The sequence below is a fragment of the Ornithorhynchus anatinus genome, chromosome 7 (genome assembly GCF_004115215.2).
Source record: "Ornithorhynchus anatinus isolate Pmale09 chromosome 7, mOrnAna1.pri.v4, whole genome shotgun sequence".
Taxonomy (NCBI): domain Eukaryota; kingdom Metazoa; phylum Chordata; class Mammalia; order Monotremata; family Ornithorhynchidae; genus Ornithorhynchus; species Ornithorhynchus anatinus.
This window is the reverse complement of record NC_041734.1, coordinates 56,094,075-56,108,078: the sequence shown is the minus strand read 5'-3', so window position 1 is coordinate 56,108,078 and position 14,004 is coordinate 56,094,075. Positions and strand designations below refer to the sequence as shown.

The 14,004-nt window shown below is 47.1% G+C and overlaps 1 protein-coding gene across 1 annotated transcript in view; it reads right to left on the bottom strand.

Moving 5' to 3' along the window:
* RSBN1 (round spermatid basic protein 1) overlaps positions 1 to 14,004 on the bottom strand; it is a 40,836-nt gene that overhangs the window by 24,341 nt on the left and 2,491 nt on the right. Inside the window, exon 3 of the mRNA XM_029069645.2 lies at positions 10,732 to 11,435. Coding sequence (XP_028925478.1) covers positions 10,732 to 11,435 — 704 coding nt within the window. The remainder of the gene's footprint in view (positions 1 to 10,731; positions 11,436 to 14,004) is intronic.

Here is a 14,004-nt window from a genome sequence, read left to right as displayed (position 1 = left end):
GGAGACAAGTGGCAGAGTCGGAACTAGAACCCAAGTCCCCTAACTCTCAGGCCACACTGCTGCTCTTTGGGGGTGGGGAACTTGACTACCAACTCTGTTGTATTGTCCTCTCCCAATAATAATAATAATTGTGATAGTTAAGGACTTACTGTGTGCCGGGCACAGTATTAAGTTCTGGGGTGAATACAAGCAAATGGGGTTGGACACAGTCTCTCTCCCACTTGAGGCTCACCGTCATTCCCCATTCCTCAATCCTGAAGCACAGGGAAGTGAAGTAACTTGCCCAAGTTCACATAGCAGACAAGTGGAGGAGCCGGTATTAGAACCCACGACCTTCTGATTCCCGGGTCCATGCTCTATCCACTACACCATGCTGCTTCCCAAGCATTTAGGAACAGTGCTCTGCACACAGTAAGAGCTGAATAAATATCACTGATTGAATAAATGTTATCCATCAGAATTGTGCTCTTTTACAGAAAAGAGGTGACAATATTTTAATCTTTAAATTCACATTTTGAATATTAAGTTTTAATGTTTCATAAAGTAATTCCCGCTTTAATGAAGTTAGTTTTCCCTTTAAAACAAAAACCTCCTAATGCATACTAAAGTTACCTAAACAAAAAGTTTTCTAAGCCAGAGAAGTTCAAGATAATTACCGCACTAAGAGAGCCTATGATCTTTCATTTTTAGCTTTATATTCTCTAGAAAATGTGTGTTTCCACACAATTCTGTTGTGAGACCCTGCCACATGTTTTGAGAATCACGCTGTGACTGCTTCAGTGCATCATGTGATGCTGTTTCCAAAAGCTGAATTACAGGAATTTCAGTGACACTTGATTTACATTTGCGAATATGACCAATTCCTCCATCATTTATACTAGTTCACTGAATAAACTGCCTTCACCAAATAACAACAATAAAAACTTCAGTTTACTTGAGGAGCACTTAAACAGAAGTCCCAGAACACTGGACTTCAAAGAGGTCATCTAAACTCGACTCAAGCCAGACCAGGTTGGCTACAGGCCTACCCAATGGTTAAGTTTACAAATCCAGAAGGAATCGTTGAGGCCCGCCCAGAGTTCTACCTCTTGCTGCCCATCTCTGGACCATTTCACTAGCACTAGAGTGGACGAGGAGAGGTGACACGTTGTTTTCTCATCTTCTGGCTACTCGATGGCCGAAACTAGGTTTTGGATCTAGATTTCAGTTACCCGTATGCCGTGATCACCAAATAACCGACAGCTGGCTACGTTTTCAGATACGTCACTAGCTTATTCAAATCACAGAAGCCTTCCATTACAGGATCTGGCTCACTGATATGTTCCATGTGACAGAAACACTGCTCTGGTCTGGGCAATTGGTCAAAAAAGGAAAAAAAAAAGTAAGAAAGTCTGACTCACCAGGACATGCCTATGAGCAGCAACATGAATTATAAGGGCATTTCTATGAGTTAATAATGCCAGTAAAGAAATGTTCTAGTTTCTTAAAATGTATTTGTTGCATAATTTAGAGGTTCTTTCAAAGAAAAAAAAAAGTGTGGATGGAAAGTTAGCATAAACTTGTGACAGTTACGACAAATGGCCTTTATGACATTCACAAGTTAATAACCTGTTTCAACTTATCCACATCATCTCCTTCACGGTACTAACTTTGTTTCTCCGCCTACAGTGCGGCCCTAGAGGTAAGCTGGATGTGTTGGCCTTTCATGACTGCCTGGCTATCAGGTAACCCTTCCCTCCAGTTTCTCTTCCTTCAAACTTCCTCCTACCCCTCCATCATCATAACTTTTAAAACATTTCTGGTTCGATAAAGAACTCAACGAGAAGAACCTCAACCAGAGGATATTGGACTTGCTAGCTTCACATTCTCACTAAAAGGAGAAACTCATTGGATTGGCAAGAAGCGGCAGGTGAAGAAGAGGCATCCACAGCTGAAGGGACTCTTCAATGACAGTGTCAGCAGAAGTGTTTTGACGTCCGGGAACTGCATGTTCCATGGCTAAACACTGCCTGTGGCACCATCGGTGAACAGGAGCAGATCCAATGTAAACAGCTGTTACCAAGACATTTAGAAGGAAGTAGGAAGAATATCTGCCCAAACTTCCTTGGACACTGAGAAAGCAAACAAGATTTCAGAAAAATCAACAGCACAGACTCTGGAGAAGATCCCAGCCAAGGACCCTTAGAAAAAAAAAAGATTCCTATAAGCCTTGCCTAGACTCATCCGTTAGTCCAATTTTCATAAATACAGGTTTAAAGTTTATGTATGCTGTTTTGATCACCTGTAGGTAGGATAATGCATTTTGCACAAGTCCCTACCCATAATTGCAGTTTATGTGACCGGTCGGTGATTGCCATGTACAATATAGATACATTAAAATAGCTACATTACTCATCTAAAAATGATGAACAAAATTCTGGCTGATTCTGGTAAAAAAAATGGTTACTGACCTCAGCCAAATACCACATCCTCCATTTATGGGATTGTTCCTACTGAAAATATTTTGACTAAAGATACAGTGTTCAAATAGCAAATGGGGTGCAAGTCTGAGGACTGCCCATAATGAGGGATTTCTACTCGACTGAGTAACTACAGACATTTTTTCCATAAAGCAGTTCCTCGTGCTGCATAAGGCCAGGCAAGCAGATATATCAAAGTCTAGTTATAAAAGACTATGAGTGATAGAAAAATGTATAGAAAATATGGGTTTGAGCCTGTCAGATAAATGCAATGAGACAGCAAATAGCCTAAAAAGCAAAGTGTGTGTGAAGTACACTTTGATTTTCCAGAAAAAAGGATAACTAAATACACGGACACTCTAAGTATTACTATTTAATAACCTCTCTCAATTTGATGCCGGCAGTTAAGTGTCTACAATAGTTTCACCGTCCATTATGCCTGAAAATTGCAGCTTAATCCCTATAAAGCAATCAACTGGTCAAAAAAAAATACGTCTTAGCAGTGTGGGCTAGAGGACAGAGCATGGACTCGGGAGTCAGGAGATGGGTTCTAATCCCAACACCTCTATTTGTCTGCTGTGTGACCTAGGGAAAGTCACAGCCTCTCAGTGCCCATTTCCTCAACTGTAAAACTGACAAGCTATCTGGTTCCCTGTACCCCTTGGATTGTAAGCCCCATGTGGGGGAGGGGTGGTGTCCTATCTGCTTAAATTATCTACCCCAGCACCTAGTACAGTATCTGGTAAAGAGTAATACCACAATGACCATAATTAACCCAGGTAATATGGTTTAGAATTTGATTCATCTCTTCCCTTTATCCTCACCCATTAGCCTACTCCAAACATCTGAAGGTCCCGACAAAAGCAGTCTCAGCAAACATAACAAGGATACAAACACATCCAGCTAAACGTTGCCTTGAACAACCGAGTGTTTCAATACAACTCTTGCTAGCCAATTGCTTACAACCACACGCTACACACCCAGTTTGCCATAACATGTGTGATCACTAGGCATTTTGGCTAAAAAAAAGTTGTTAGAAAATAAGGAATGTCCTCCTGACAAGCCTGTTTGACTACAGCATGAAGGATGAGAAGAAACAGTCTGAAGACAAATGCACAGCATTGAAGTATAATAGACATTATAATGTAATAAAGAGTTGGATCTAGAAAAGCAGCATGGCCTAGAGGAAAGAGGACAGGGCCTGAAGTCAGAGGATCTGGTTCTAATCCTGACTACTCTACTTGCCAGTTGTATGACCTTGGGCAAGTCACTTAACTTTTCTGTGCCTCAGTTTCCTCACCCACAAAATGGGGATTCAGTACCTTGTCTCCCTCCTAGACTGTGAGCTTCGTATGGAACCTGATTATAATAAGTGCTTAACAAATATCACAAATATGATTATAACACAAGTTTTCTTAATATGGAAGACTGCAAGAATGGCAGCTCTCTGTGAAACAGGAGAACAGGGTGCATTGCTATACAATTTTCTACTGGGTTCTGGGCCACAGTAGGGGTTGTGTAATAACAGCTGCAAGTCAACAATCACTGGATAAATATTCTAAACAGAAAGCAAAGAGTTCTGCAAAGAACTGCTCCAGTTCCATCAGCAGATGAAGCAGCAAACAGTCCAGCCACTTTGACTCTACTACCTCCAAATCAACCAAAGACCACCCAGGGGAGCAGTGTGGTCTAATGGTCTTGCAGATGAAGCAGCAAACAGTCCTGCCATTTTGACTCTACTACCTCCAAATCAACCAAAGACCACCAAGGGGAGCAGTGTGGTCTAATGGTCTTGCACTCTCCCAAGCGCTCAGTACAGTGCTTTGCACACAATACGTACTCGATACGATTGAACGAAAGAGCAAGGGCTTGGGAATCAGAGGACCCGAGTTCTAATCACAGCTCTGCAACCTGCCTGCTGTTGTGACCTTGGACAGGTCATTCCTTTGGGCCTCAGCTTCCCCATCTGTAAAATGGGGATTCAGTGCCTGTTTTCCCTATTACTTGGACCAGGAGCCCTACCTGGGTCAGGGGATGTGTCTGATTTGATTTTCTTCTATCTACCCCAGGGCTTAGTACGTGGCACATAATAAGTGCTTTTAACAAATACCATCATCATTGTTTAAATCAAATATGCACTGTACTAGGCGCTTGAGGAAAATACAAAAGAACCTTATCAAATGTGGAGGGGACATGTAGAACAGAGAAAAATAAAAACTCCAATCCTGAGTTACTAGTAAAACCCACGACATCTACCAAGTAGTAGGGATCTTCGAAATAGATTCGTCTTTCTATGGCAAGCTGACCAACAACTCAAAACATTCTAATTTTCTCTTAACATTGAAAACATTTGGCACATAATTTTTGTACAGCTTCCCCAAACCCTTGGGACCGGGTGTTGGCCCGGAGGAGAACGTGTTAAATATTTACACCGATTTTCTATACCTGTCATCAGCATTTCAAGGAATCTAACCACTCACTCACTCATTTATAGTATTGTATCTGTGGGAAAACAACCTGCTATAAATTGTTTTAGCTAACACTTGGCTTTTCATGAACTTACCTATAGATTTGGCTGGGTTTGCCTACTCATTAAAGTAGGATTATGGGAGTAAACGTTCCTATTTGACTTTTCAGATCATCAAAGCAACTAGTCCAGGAGTACAAAATAGCCCTTGGCCAAAAAGGGACAGGCAACTAATATTTGGTGAGGGTCCATAAATTGAAGACAACTAGTCAATTCAGTGATTTGGGGATAAAAAAATAAAAAATCAAAGAACCCCAGAGCTGGAGGAGAGTCCATGGAACTCATTCATTCATTCAACAGTATTTACTTACTGTGTGCAGAGCACTGTAGTAAACACTGGGGAGGGTAGACTATAACGACAGACACAATCCTCGCCTACAATAAGCTTACAGTCTAGAGGAGGAGAGGCAAGTTAGGGCAACACAGAAGGGAGAGGGAGAAGAGGAAAGGAAGGCTTAGTCAGGGAAGGCCTCTGGGAGATGCGCCCTCAATAAGGCTTTTAAGGGGGTAGGGGGAGAGAGGAATTATTGTCTGTGGGATTTGAGGAGGGAGAGCATTCCAGACCAGAGGTAGCATGTGGGCGAGAGGTTGGCAGTGAGAGACAGGAAATCAAGGTACAGTGCTAAGGTCAGCATTAGAGAAGCCAAGTGTGCAGGTTGCGTTGTAGTAGGAGAGTAGCAAGGCCACTGAGTGCTTTAAAGCCGACGGTGAGGAGTTTTTGTTTGGTGCGGAGGTGGGTGAGCAACCACTGGAGTTTGAGGAGTGGGGCAACATGGCCTGAACGTTTTGGCAGAGTCCCTGCCTCAGAAGCAGGCTGGATCTAAATGGACAACTTGAAACATTCACTAACTTGAAGAAAAAGTTTGTCTGAAAAATAAATCTGACTACTGGAGAAATAGCTACAGGCATAACAAGAGACCTCTCGCTGCAGTAAGTGTTTATTGCTAAATCAGTAAATAGCTCACTCTGAAATGGATGACTGGTTCTTGAACTTGCTTCACTGTAAAGAAAAAAAATCTGTTCATACGGACGTTAAAAGAAGCGGCATGGTCTAGTGGAGCAGGGACAGGCCTGGGAGTGAGAAGGACCTGGATTCTAATTCCGGCTCCACCAATCGTCTGCTGTGTGACCTCGGGCGAGCCACAACTTCTTTGTGTCTCAGTTAACTCATCCGCAAAATGGGAATTGAGACTTTGAGCCCCACGTGGGACATGGACTGTGTCCAACCCGATTAGCTCGTATCTATTTCAGCGCTTGGTATTGTGCCTAGCATTTAGTAAGTGCTTGAACACCATAAAAAGGAGCACACCCAAAGACTTCCTACCCTTGAAGAGAATAATTCCTCAAATTTGTCAGAGCACTTACTTGTTGAAAGCACTTTGCTATCAACCACCTTACTTCAGTTTCATCCTTGTGAAGAAGAGACAGGTACTACGGCTCCCTTTTTACAGATGAGGAAACTGAAGCAGAGCAGTTAATTGATGTAAAAGAGCAAATATCCAATAGCTAAGTGTGAGAGAGGAGATAGTATAAAGCAGGCTTGCTTCCTAACATATCCTACACATTGCCACGTGTCAAACAACCTAACACCAATCTGACTTTTCTCTGAGGGATGCGATCTTTCAGAGGTGATGACACGCACTCCAAGCGAGTCCTTCGGAACGGAGGATCAAAACTAAATGGTCGCCTTTAGAGGTCACAGAAGATAATACGGTCCGGTGGGATGGGACAAAGCATTTGCCAGTCAGGACTCCCTTACTTTTAATGAAACCTTCACTCTAAAAATGTATGGACTAACTGGAACTAGACGCAGACAGTTTCAGAACTGGTTCTCCCCCAACTATGTTGCTGTGGCTCGGTGTCCCCTACGGTTAGGTCCAGAGGATCTCCGTGCCTCTCTTCTCTACTATAAGGATAGATCCCCATCCATAGGCCACGATCATTGACTATATCAAAGAATTAAATAGCCCTGTGGTGCGGGGGCGGTGAAGCATAGAGGTGTGACTGTTGGCCTTGTAGAAACTAAGACAGCTGGAGAGGACTACTGCCAGAGAAATATGCTGAGCGGTTCTTCAGGTGACAGTCCAACCTTAGCTGGAAATGCCAACCTCATGGGGGAGGGGAGAAGAATTTATAGTAATAATAATAATAATGGTGTTTGTTAAGCGCTTACTATGTGCCAAGTACTGTTCTAAGCACTGGGGTAGTAATAATAATAATGATGGTATCTATTAAGTGCTTACTATGTGCCAAGCACTGTTCTAAGAGCAGGGATAATAATAACGACAGTATTTGGTAAGTGCTTACTATGTGCCAAGCACTGTTCTAAGCACTGGGGTAGTAACAATAATAATGATGGCATCTGTTAAGTGCTGACTAGGTGCCAAGCACTGTTCTAAGCGCAGGGATAGATACAGGGTTATCAGGTTGTCCCACGAGGGGCTCAGTCTTAACTCCCGCTTTTACAGATGAGCTAAACAGGCCCAGAAGAATGAACTGTCTTACCCCAAGTCACATAGCCAGTGGATCAGGGATTAGAACTCATGACCTCTGACTCCCAAGCCTGTGCTCTTGCCAGGTAACCCGGCTGTCCCCCATGGGGCTCCCCGCCTCCATCCCCATTTTCCAGATGAGGGAACCGAAGCGACTCGGCTGACAAGGGGCAGAGGCGGGACTAGAACCCACGACCTCCGACTCATCTGCTGGACAGGAGAGGAGTGGGGATGTGATGAAGAAAGGCAGAGTCGGCCGGGAGGCGCAAGGGCAAGTGCCGGGGCTTGGGAGTCAGAGGTCATGGGTCTTAATCCTGGCTCCGCCGCTTGTCAGCTGTGTGACCTTGGGCAAATCACTTCACTTCTCTGTGCCTCAGTTACCCCAACTGTCAAATGGGGATGAAGACTGTGAGCTCTACGTGGGACAACCTGATGACCTCGTATCTACTCCAGGGCCGAGAACAGTGCCTGACACATAGTAAGTGCTTAAGAAATACCAACATTATTACCTTCTATGTACCCCAGCCCTTGATGACCTCGAATTCCCCCCAGTGCTTGGCACATAGTAAGCGCTTAAGAAATACCGACACTGTTATTATTGCCTTGTCCGTACCCCAGTGCTTGATGACCTCGCAACTACCCCCCTCCCCGCTCCCAGAGCTGAGAACAGTGCTTGGCACAGAGTAAGCCCTTAAGAAATACCGACATTATTATCATTGCCTTTACGTACCCCAGCGCTTGATGAACTCGTATCCCCCCCAGTGCTTGTCACATACTACGCAGTTAAGAAATACCAACACTATTATTATTGCCTTGTACGTACCCCGGCGCTTGATGACCTCGTGCCCCCCACCCCCCCAGTGCTTGGCACATAGTAAGCGCTTAAGAAATACCGACTTTATTACCTTTTATGTACTCCAGAGTTTGATGATCTCGTATCCCCCCCCCCCCCAGTGCTTGGCACATAGTAAGCACTTAAGAAATACCGACACTTATTATTGTCTTGTACAGTGCTTGATGACCTCGCAACCCCCTCCCCAGAGCTGAGAACAGGGCTTAGCAGAGTAAGCACTTAAGAAATACCAACATTATTATCACCTTGTATGTACCCCAGTGCTTGATGACCTCGTATCCGCCCCAGTGCTTGGCACACAGCAGGGGCTTAAGAAATACCAACATTATTATTACCTTGTACGCACCCCAGCACTTGATGACCTATCTCCCCCAGTGCTTAGCACATAGTAAGCGCTTAAGAAATACCAACACTGTTATTATTGCCTTGTACGTACCCCAGAGCTTGATGACCTCGTATCCCTCCCAGTGCTTAGCACAAAGTAAGCGCTTAAGAAATACCGACACTTATTATTGCCTTGTATGTACCCCAGCGCTTGATGACCTCATATCTCCCCATTGCTTGGCACAGAGTAAGTGCTTAAGAAATACCAACATTATTATTATCTTGTATATACCCCAGCGCTTGGTGACCTCGTATCTCCCCCATTGCTTGGCACAGAGTAAGTGCTTAAGAAATACCAACATTATTATTATCTTGTATATACCCCAGCGCTTGATGACCTCGTATCTCCCTCATTGCTTGGCACAGAGTAAGCACTTAAATACCAACACTATCACCTCGTATGTACCCCAGAGCTTGACGACCTCGCATCCCCCCCAGTGCTTGGCACATAGTAGGCGCTTAAGGAACATCGACATTATTATTACCTCGGATGTACCCCAGAGCTTGATGACCTCGTATCCCCCCCAGTGCTTGGCACATAGTAAGCGCTTAAGAAATACCAACATGATTATTACCTTGCATTTACCCCAGAGCTTGATGACCTCGTATCCCCCCCAGTGCTTAGCACATAGTAAGCGCTTAAGAAATACCGACACTGTTATTATTGCCTTGTACGTACCCCAGAGCTTGATGACCTCGTATCCCCCCCAGTGCTTAGCACATAGTAAGCGCTTAAGAAATACCGACACTGTTATTATTGCCTTGTACGTACCCCAGAGCTTGATGACCTCGTATCTCCCCCATTGCTTGGCACATAGTAATCGCTTAAGAAATACCAACATTATTATTATTATCTGTATGTACCCCAGCGCTTGATGACCTCGTATCTCCCCCATTGCTTGGCACAGAGTAATCGCTTAAGAAATACCAACATTATTATTATTATCTGTATGTACCCCAGCGCTTGATGACCTCGTATCTCCCCCATTGCTTGGCACAGAGTAATCGCTTAAGAAATACCAACATTATTATTATTATCTGTATGTACCCCAGCGCTTGATGACCTCGTATCTCCCCCATTGCTTGGCACAGAGTAATCGCTTAAGAAATACCAACATTATTATTATTATCTGTATGTACCCCAGCGCTTGATGACCTCGTATCTCCCCCATTGCTTGGCACAGAGTAATCGCTTAAGAAATACCAACATTATTATTATTATCTGTATGTACCCCAGCGCTTGATGACCTCGTATCTCCCCCATTGCTTGGCACAGAGTAATCGCTTAAGAAATACCAACATTATTATTATTATCTGTATGTACCCCAGCGCTTGATGACCTCGTATCTCCCCCATTGCTTGGCACAGAGTAATCGCTTAAGAAATACCAACATTATTATTATTATCTGTATGTACCCCAGCGCTTGATGACCTCGTATCTCCCCCATTGCTTGGCACAGAGTAATCGCTTAAGAAATACCAACATTATTATTATTATCTGTATGTACCCCAGCGCTTGATGACCTCGTATCTCCCCCATTGCTTGGCACAGAGTAATCGCTTAAGAAATACCAACATTATTATTATTATCTGTATGTACCCCAGCGCTTGATGACCTCGTTATCTCCCCCATTGCTTGGCACAGAGTAATCGCTTAAGAAATACCAACATTATTATTATTATCGGTATGTACCCCAGCGCTTGATGTCCTCGTATCTCCCCCATTGCTTGGCACAGAGTAGGCGCTTCAGAAATACCAACCTTATCACCTCGTACGTAGCCCAGAGCTTGGTGACCTCCTATCCCCCAGTGCTTGGCAGAGGGTAAGAGCTTAAGAAATACCGACATTATCATGGCCTTGGAAGTAGCCCGGCGCTTGATGACCTCGTAACGCCCCCCGCCCCCCCGCCCCAGCGCTGAGAACAGTGCTTGGCACAGAGTAAGCGCTTAGGAGACAGGGACATGGTGGTGATTAGGATTGGGGAGCGGCGCCTGGGGGGGTGGGAACCGACTCACCTCGTTTGGGGATGGTGTCGGGGGCGGCGGGCGGGCCTCCGCCGTTCTCCCGTTTGCCCTTGTGCTCGGGGCCGTCGCTGCGCCGGGGGGGCGCGGGGGTCCCGGCGGGGCCGCGGTGCCGGTGATGGTGCCGGTGCCGCTCCCGCTCCCGGTGGGCCTTGTGTCTGGGCCCCGCCGGGCTCAGCGTCAGGGGGGAGAAGGTGAAGAGCGGGCCGGCGGGCGAGGCGGCGGCGGCGGCGGCGGCGGCGGGGAGGGGGAGCGGGGGCGGCGGGGGCCGGTCGGGGCCCGGGGCGGCGGGGGCGGCGGGGGCGGCGGGGGCTGCGGCGATGGGCGGCGGCGGAGGCGGCGGAGGCGGGCCCGGCTGCTGGCGGCGGCGGCGGCGATGAGGGAGCGCGGGCGGCGGCTCATGGCCGGGCCGGCCCCGCTTGTCCCGGGGCCCCGCGCTGCCGGCCCGCCGCTGCCGCTTGGCCCCCCGCGCCTTCTCCTTCCCGCCTTTGTCCGGCTCCTCGGGCGCCGCCGCCGCCGCCGCCCTGACGACGCGCACCGCTCCGACCTGCGCAGCCATTTCGCTGGCACACACACATTTAAATGGCCCGACCGTCCCCTCCCCCGACGCACACGGCGCAGGCGCGGCCCGCGCGCCGGGCCCGCGGCCCAGCCGAGTCCCTTCGCCCTCCCCCGCCCGGAGCGAGGCATGCCGGGAGCTGCAGTTCGGGAAGGCTCTCCCCCTCCCTCCCACGACGTCCCGACGTCGGCCCGCCGCGCGGCCTTCTGGGAATTGTAGTCTTTCCCCCCCTCCCCCAGCCCCGCCGAGCCGAAGCGCGCGCCGAGCCGAAGCGCGCGCCGAGCCGAAGCGCGCGCCGAGTCACGCGACCCTCCCGCCCCACCTGCTGCGCCCAACGGCCTTCAAGGGGCGCGCTCGGGCCTCCCTTCGTTCACTCACTCACGTGGCAGTAGTTATGCTTTATGTATTATTTATTATAATGTTGGTATTTGTTAAGCGCTTACTATGTGCAGAGCACTGTCCTAAGCGCTGGGGCAGACACAGGGTCATCAGTTTGTCCCACAATTACAATGTTGGTATTTGTTAAGCGCTTACTAGGTGCAGAGCTCTGTTCTAAGCGCTGGGGCAGATACAGGGTCATCAGTTTGTCCCACGTGAGGCTCACAGATAATCCCCATTTTACAGATAATAATGTTGGTACTTGTTAAGCGCTTACTAGGTGCAGAGCACTGTTCTAAGCACTGGGTAGATACAGGGTCATCAGGTTGTCCCACGTGAGGCTCACACGCCTTGATTCTATTTAGTTGCCATTGTTTTTACGAGATGTTCTTCCCCTTGACTCTAGTTATTGCCATTGTTCTTGTCTGTCCATCTCCCCCGATTAGACTGTAAGCCCATCAAATGGCAGGGACTGTTTCTATCTGTTGCCGACTTGTTCATCCCAAGCGCTTAGTACAGTGCTCTGCACATAGTAAGCGCTCAATAAATACTATTGAATGAATGAATGAACTTAATCCCCCTTTTACAGATGAGGTCACTGAGGCCCAGAGAAGTGAAGTGACTTGCCCTCAGTCACCCAGCTGACGAGTGGCAGAGCTGGGAATCGAACCCATGACCTCTGACTCCCAAGCCCAGGCTCTTTCCACTGGGCTACGCTGCTTCCAGATGAGTGGCTTGCCCACAGTCACACAGCTATGATCTGTTTATTGTGTGCAGAGCACTGCACTAAGCGCTTGCAGTGTTTAGATTGTAAGCCCATCAAAGGCTTACAATCCAGGCAGGGATTGTCTCTATCTGTGGCCGACTTGTCCATTGCAAGCGCTAGTCCAGTGCTCTGCACATAGTAAGCGCTCAATAAATACTATTGAATGAATGAATGAAAGAGCCCGGGCTCGGGAGTCAGAGGTCATGGGTTCGAATCTCACTCTGCCCCGTGTCAGCTGTGTGACTGTGGGCCAGTCACTTCACTTCTCTGGGCCTCAGTGACCTCATCTGGAAAATGGGGATGAAGACTGGGAGCCCCACGTGGGACAACCTCATTCCCCGGTATCTCCCCCAGCGCTAAGAACAGTGCTCAGCACGTAGTAAGCGCTTAACAAATACCAACATTATTATTACAATTCGGCAACAGATAGAGGCCATCCCTGCCCGGCGGGAAGTTGTGTGACTTAGAAGCAGTGTGGCTCAGTGGAAAGAGCACGGGCTGGGGAGGCAGAAGTCATGGGTTCGAATTCCCGCTCTGCCACTTGTCAGCTGTGTGACCGTGGGCAAGTCACTTCACTTCTCTGTGCCCCAGTTACCTCATCTGTAAAATAGGGTGCAATCTGTGAGCCCCACGTGGGACAACCTGATTACCCTGTATCTTCCCCAGCGCTTCGAACAGTACTTGGCACATAATAAGCACTTAACAAATACCACGATTATCATTATTACTATTATTATTATTATCTGTCCAGGGGCAGGAGTTCCCCCTCGATTAATTAAGTAGTCATTTACCCACATGTCGAAGATCTCTACGCCAAGGGGCAGCACTGAGGGCTCACCTCCTCCAGGAGGCCTTCCTAGACTGAGCCTTCCTTTTCCCTCTGCTCCTCCTCCCCTCCCCATTCCCCCCCTACTCCCTCCCTCTGCTCTTCTCCCTTCCCCTCCCCACGGCACTTGTGGCTATTTGTATATATTATGTATTGCTTTTTTATTCATGACGTGCATATATCTATGATTCTATTTATCTATTTTGATGGTATTGGTGCCTGTCTACTTGTTCTGTTTTGCTGTCTGTCTCCCCCTTTTAGACTGTGACCCCGTTGTTGGGCAGGGATTGTCTCTATCTATTGTGGAATTGTACATTCCAAGCGTTTAGTACAGTGCTCTGCACACAGCAAGCGCTCAATAAATATGATTGAATGAATTAATATCTATTTTGGTGATAGTGATGCCTGTCTACTTGTTCTGTTTTGTTGTCTGTCTCCCCCTTTTAGACTGTGAGCCCATTGTTGGGCCGGGATGGTCTGTATCTATTGTGGAATTGTACATTCCAAGCGTTTAGTACAGTGCTCTGCACACAGTAAGCACTCAATAAATATGATTGAATGAATTAATATCTATTTTGGTGGTAGTGATGCCTGTCTACTTGTTCTGTTTTGCTGTCCGTCTCCCCCTTTTAGACTGTGAGCCCGTCATTGTGCAGGGATTGTCTCTATCTATTGTCGAATTGTACATTCCAAGCGTTTAGTACAGTGCTCTGCACACAGTAAGCACTCAATAAATAT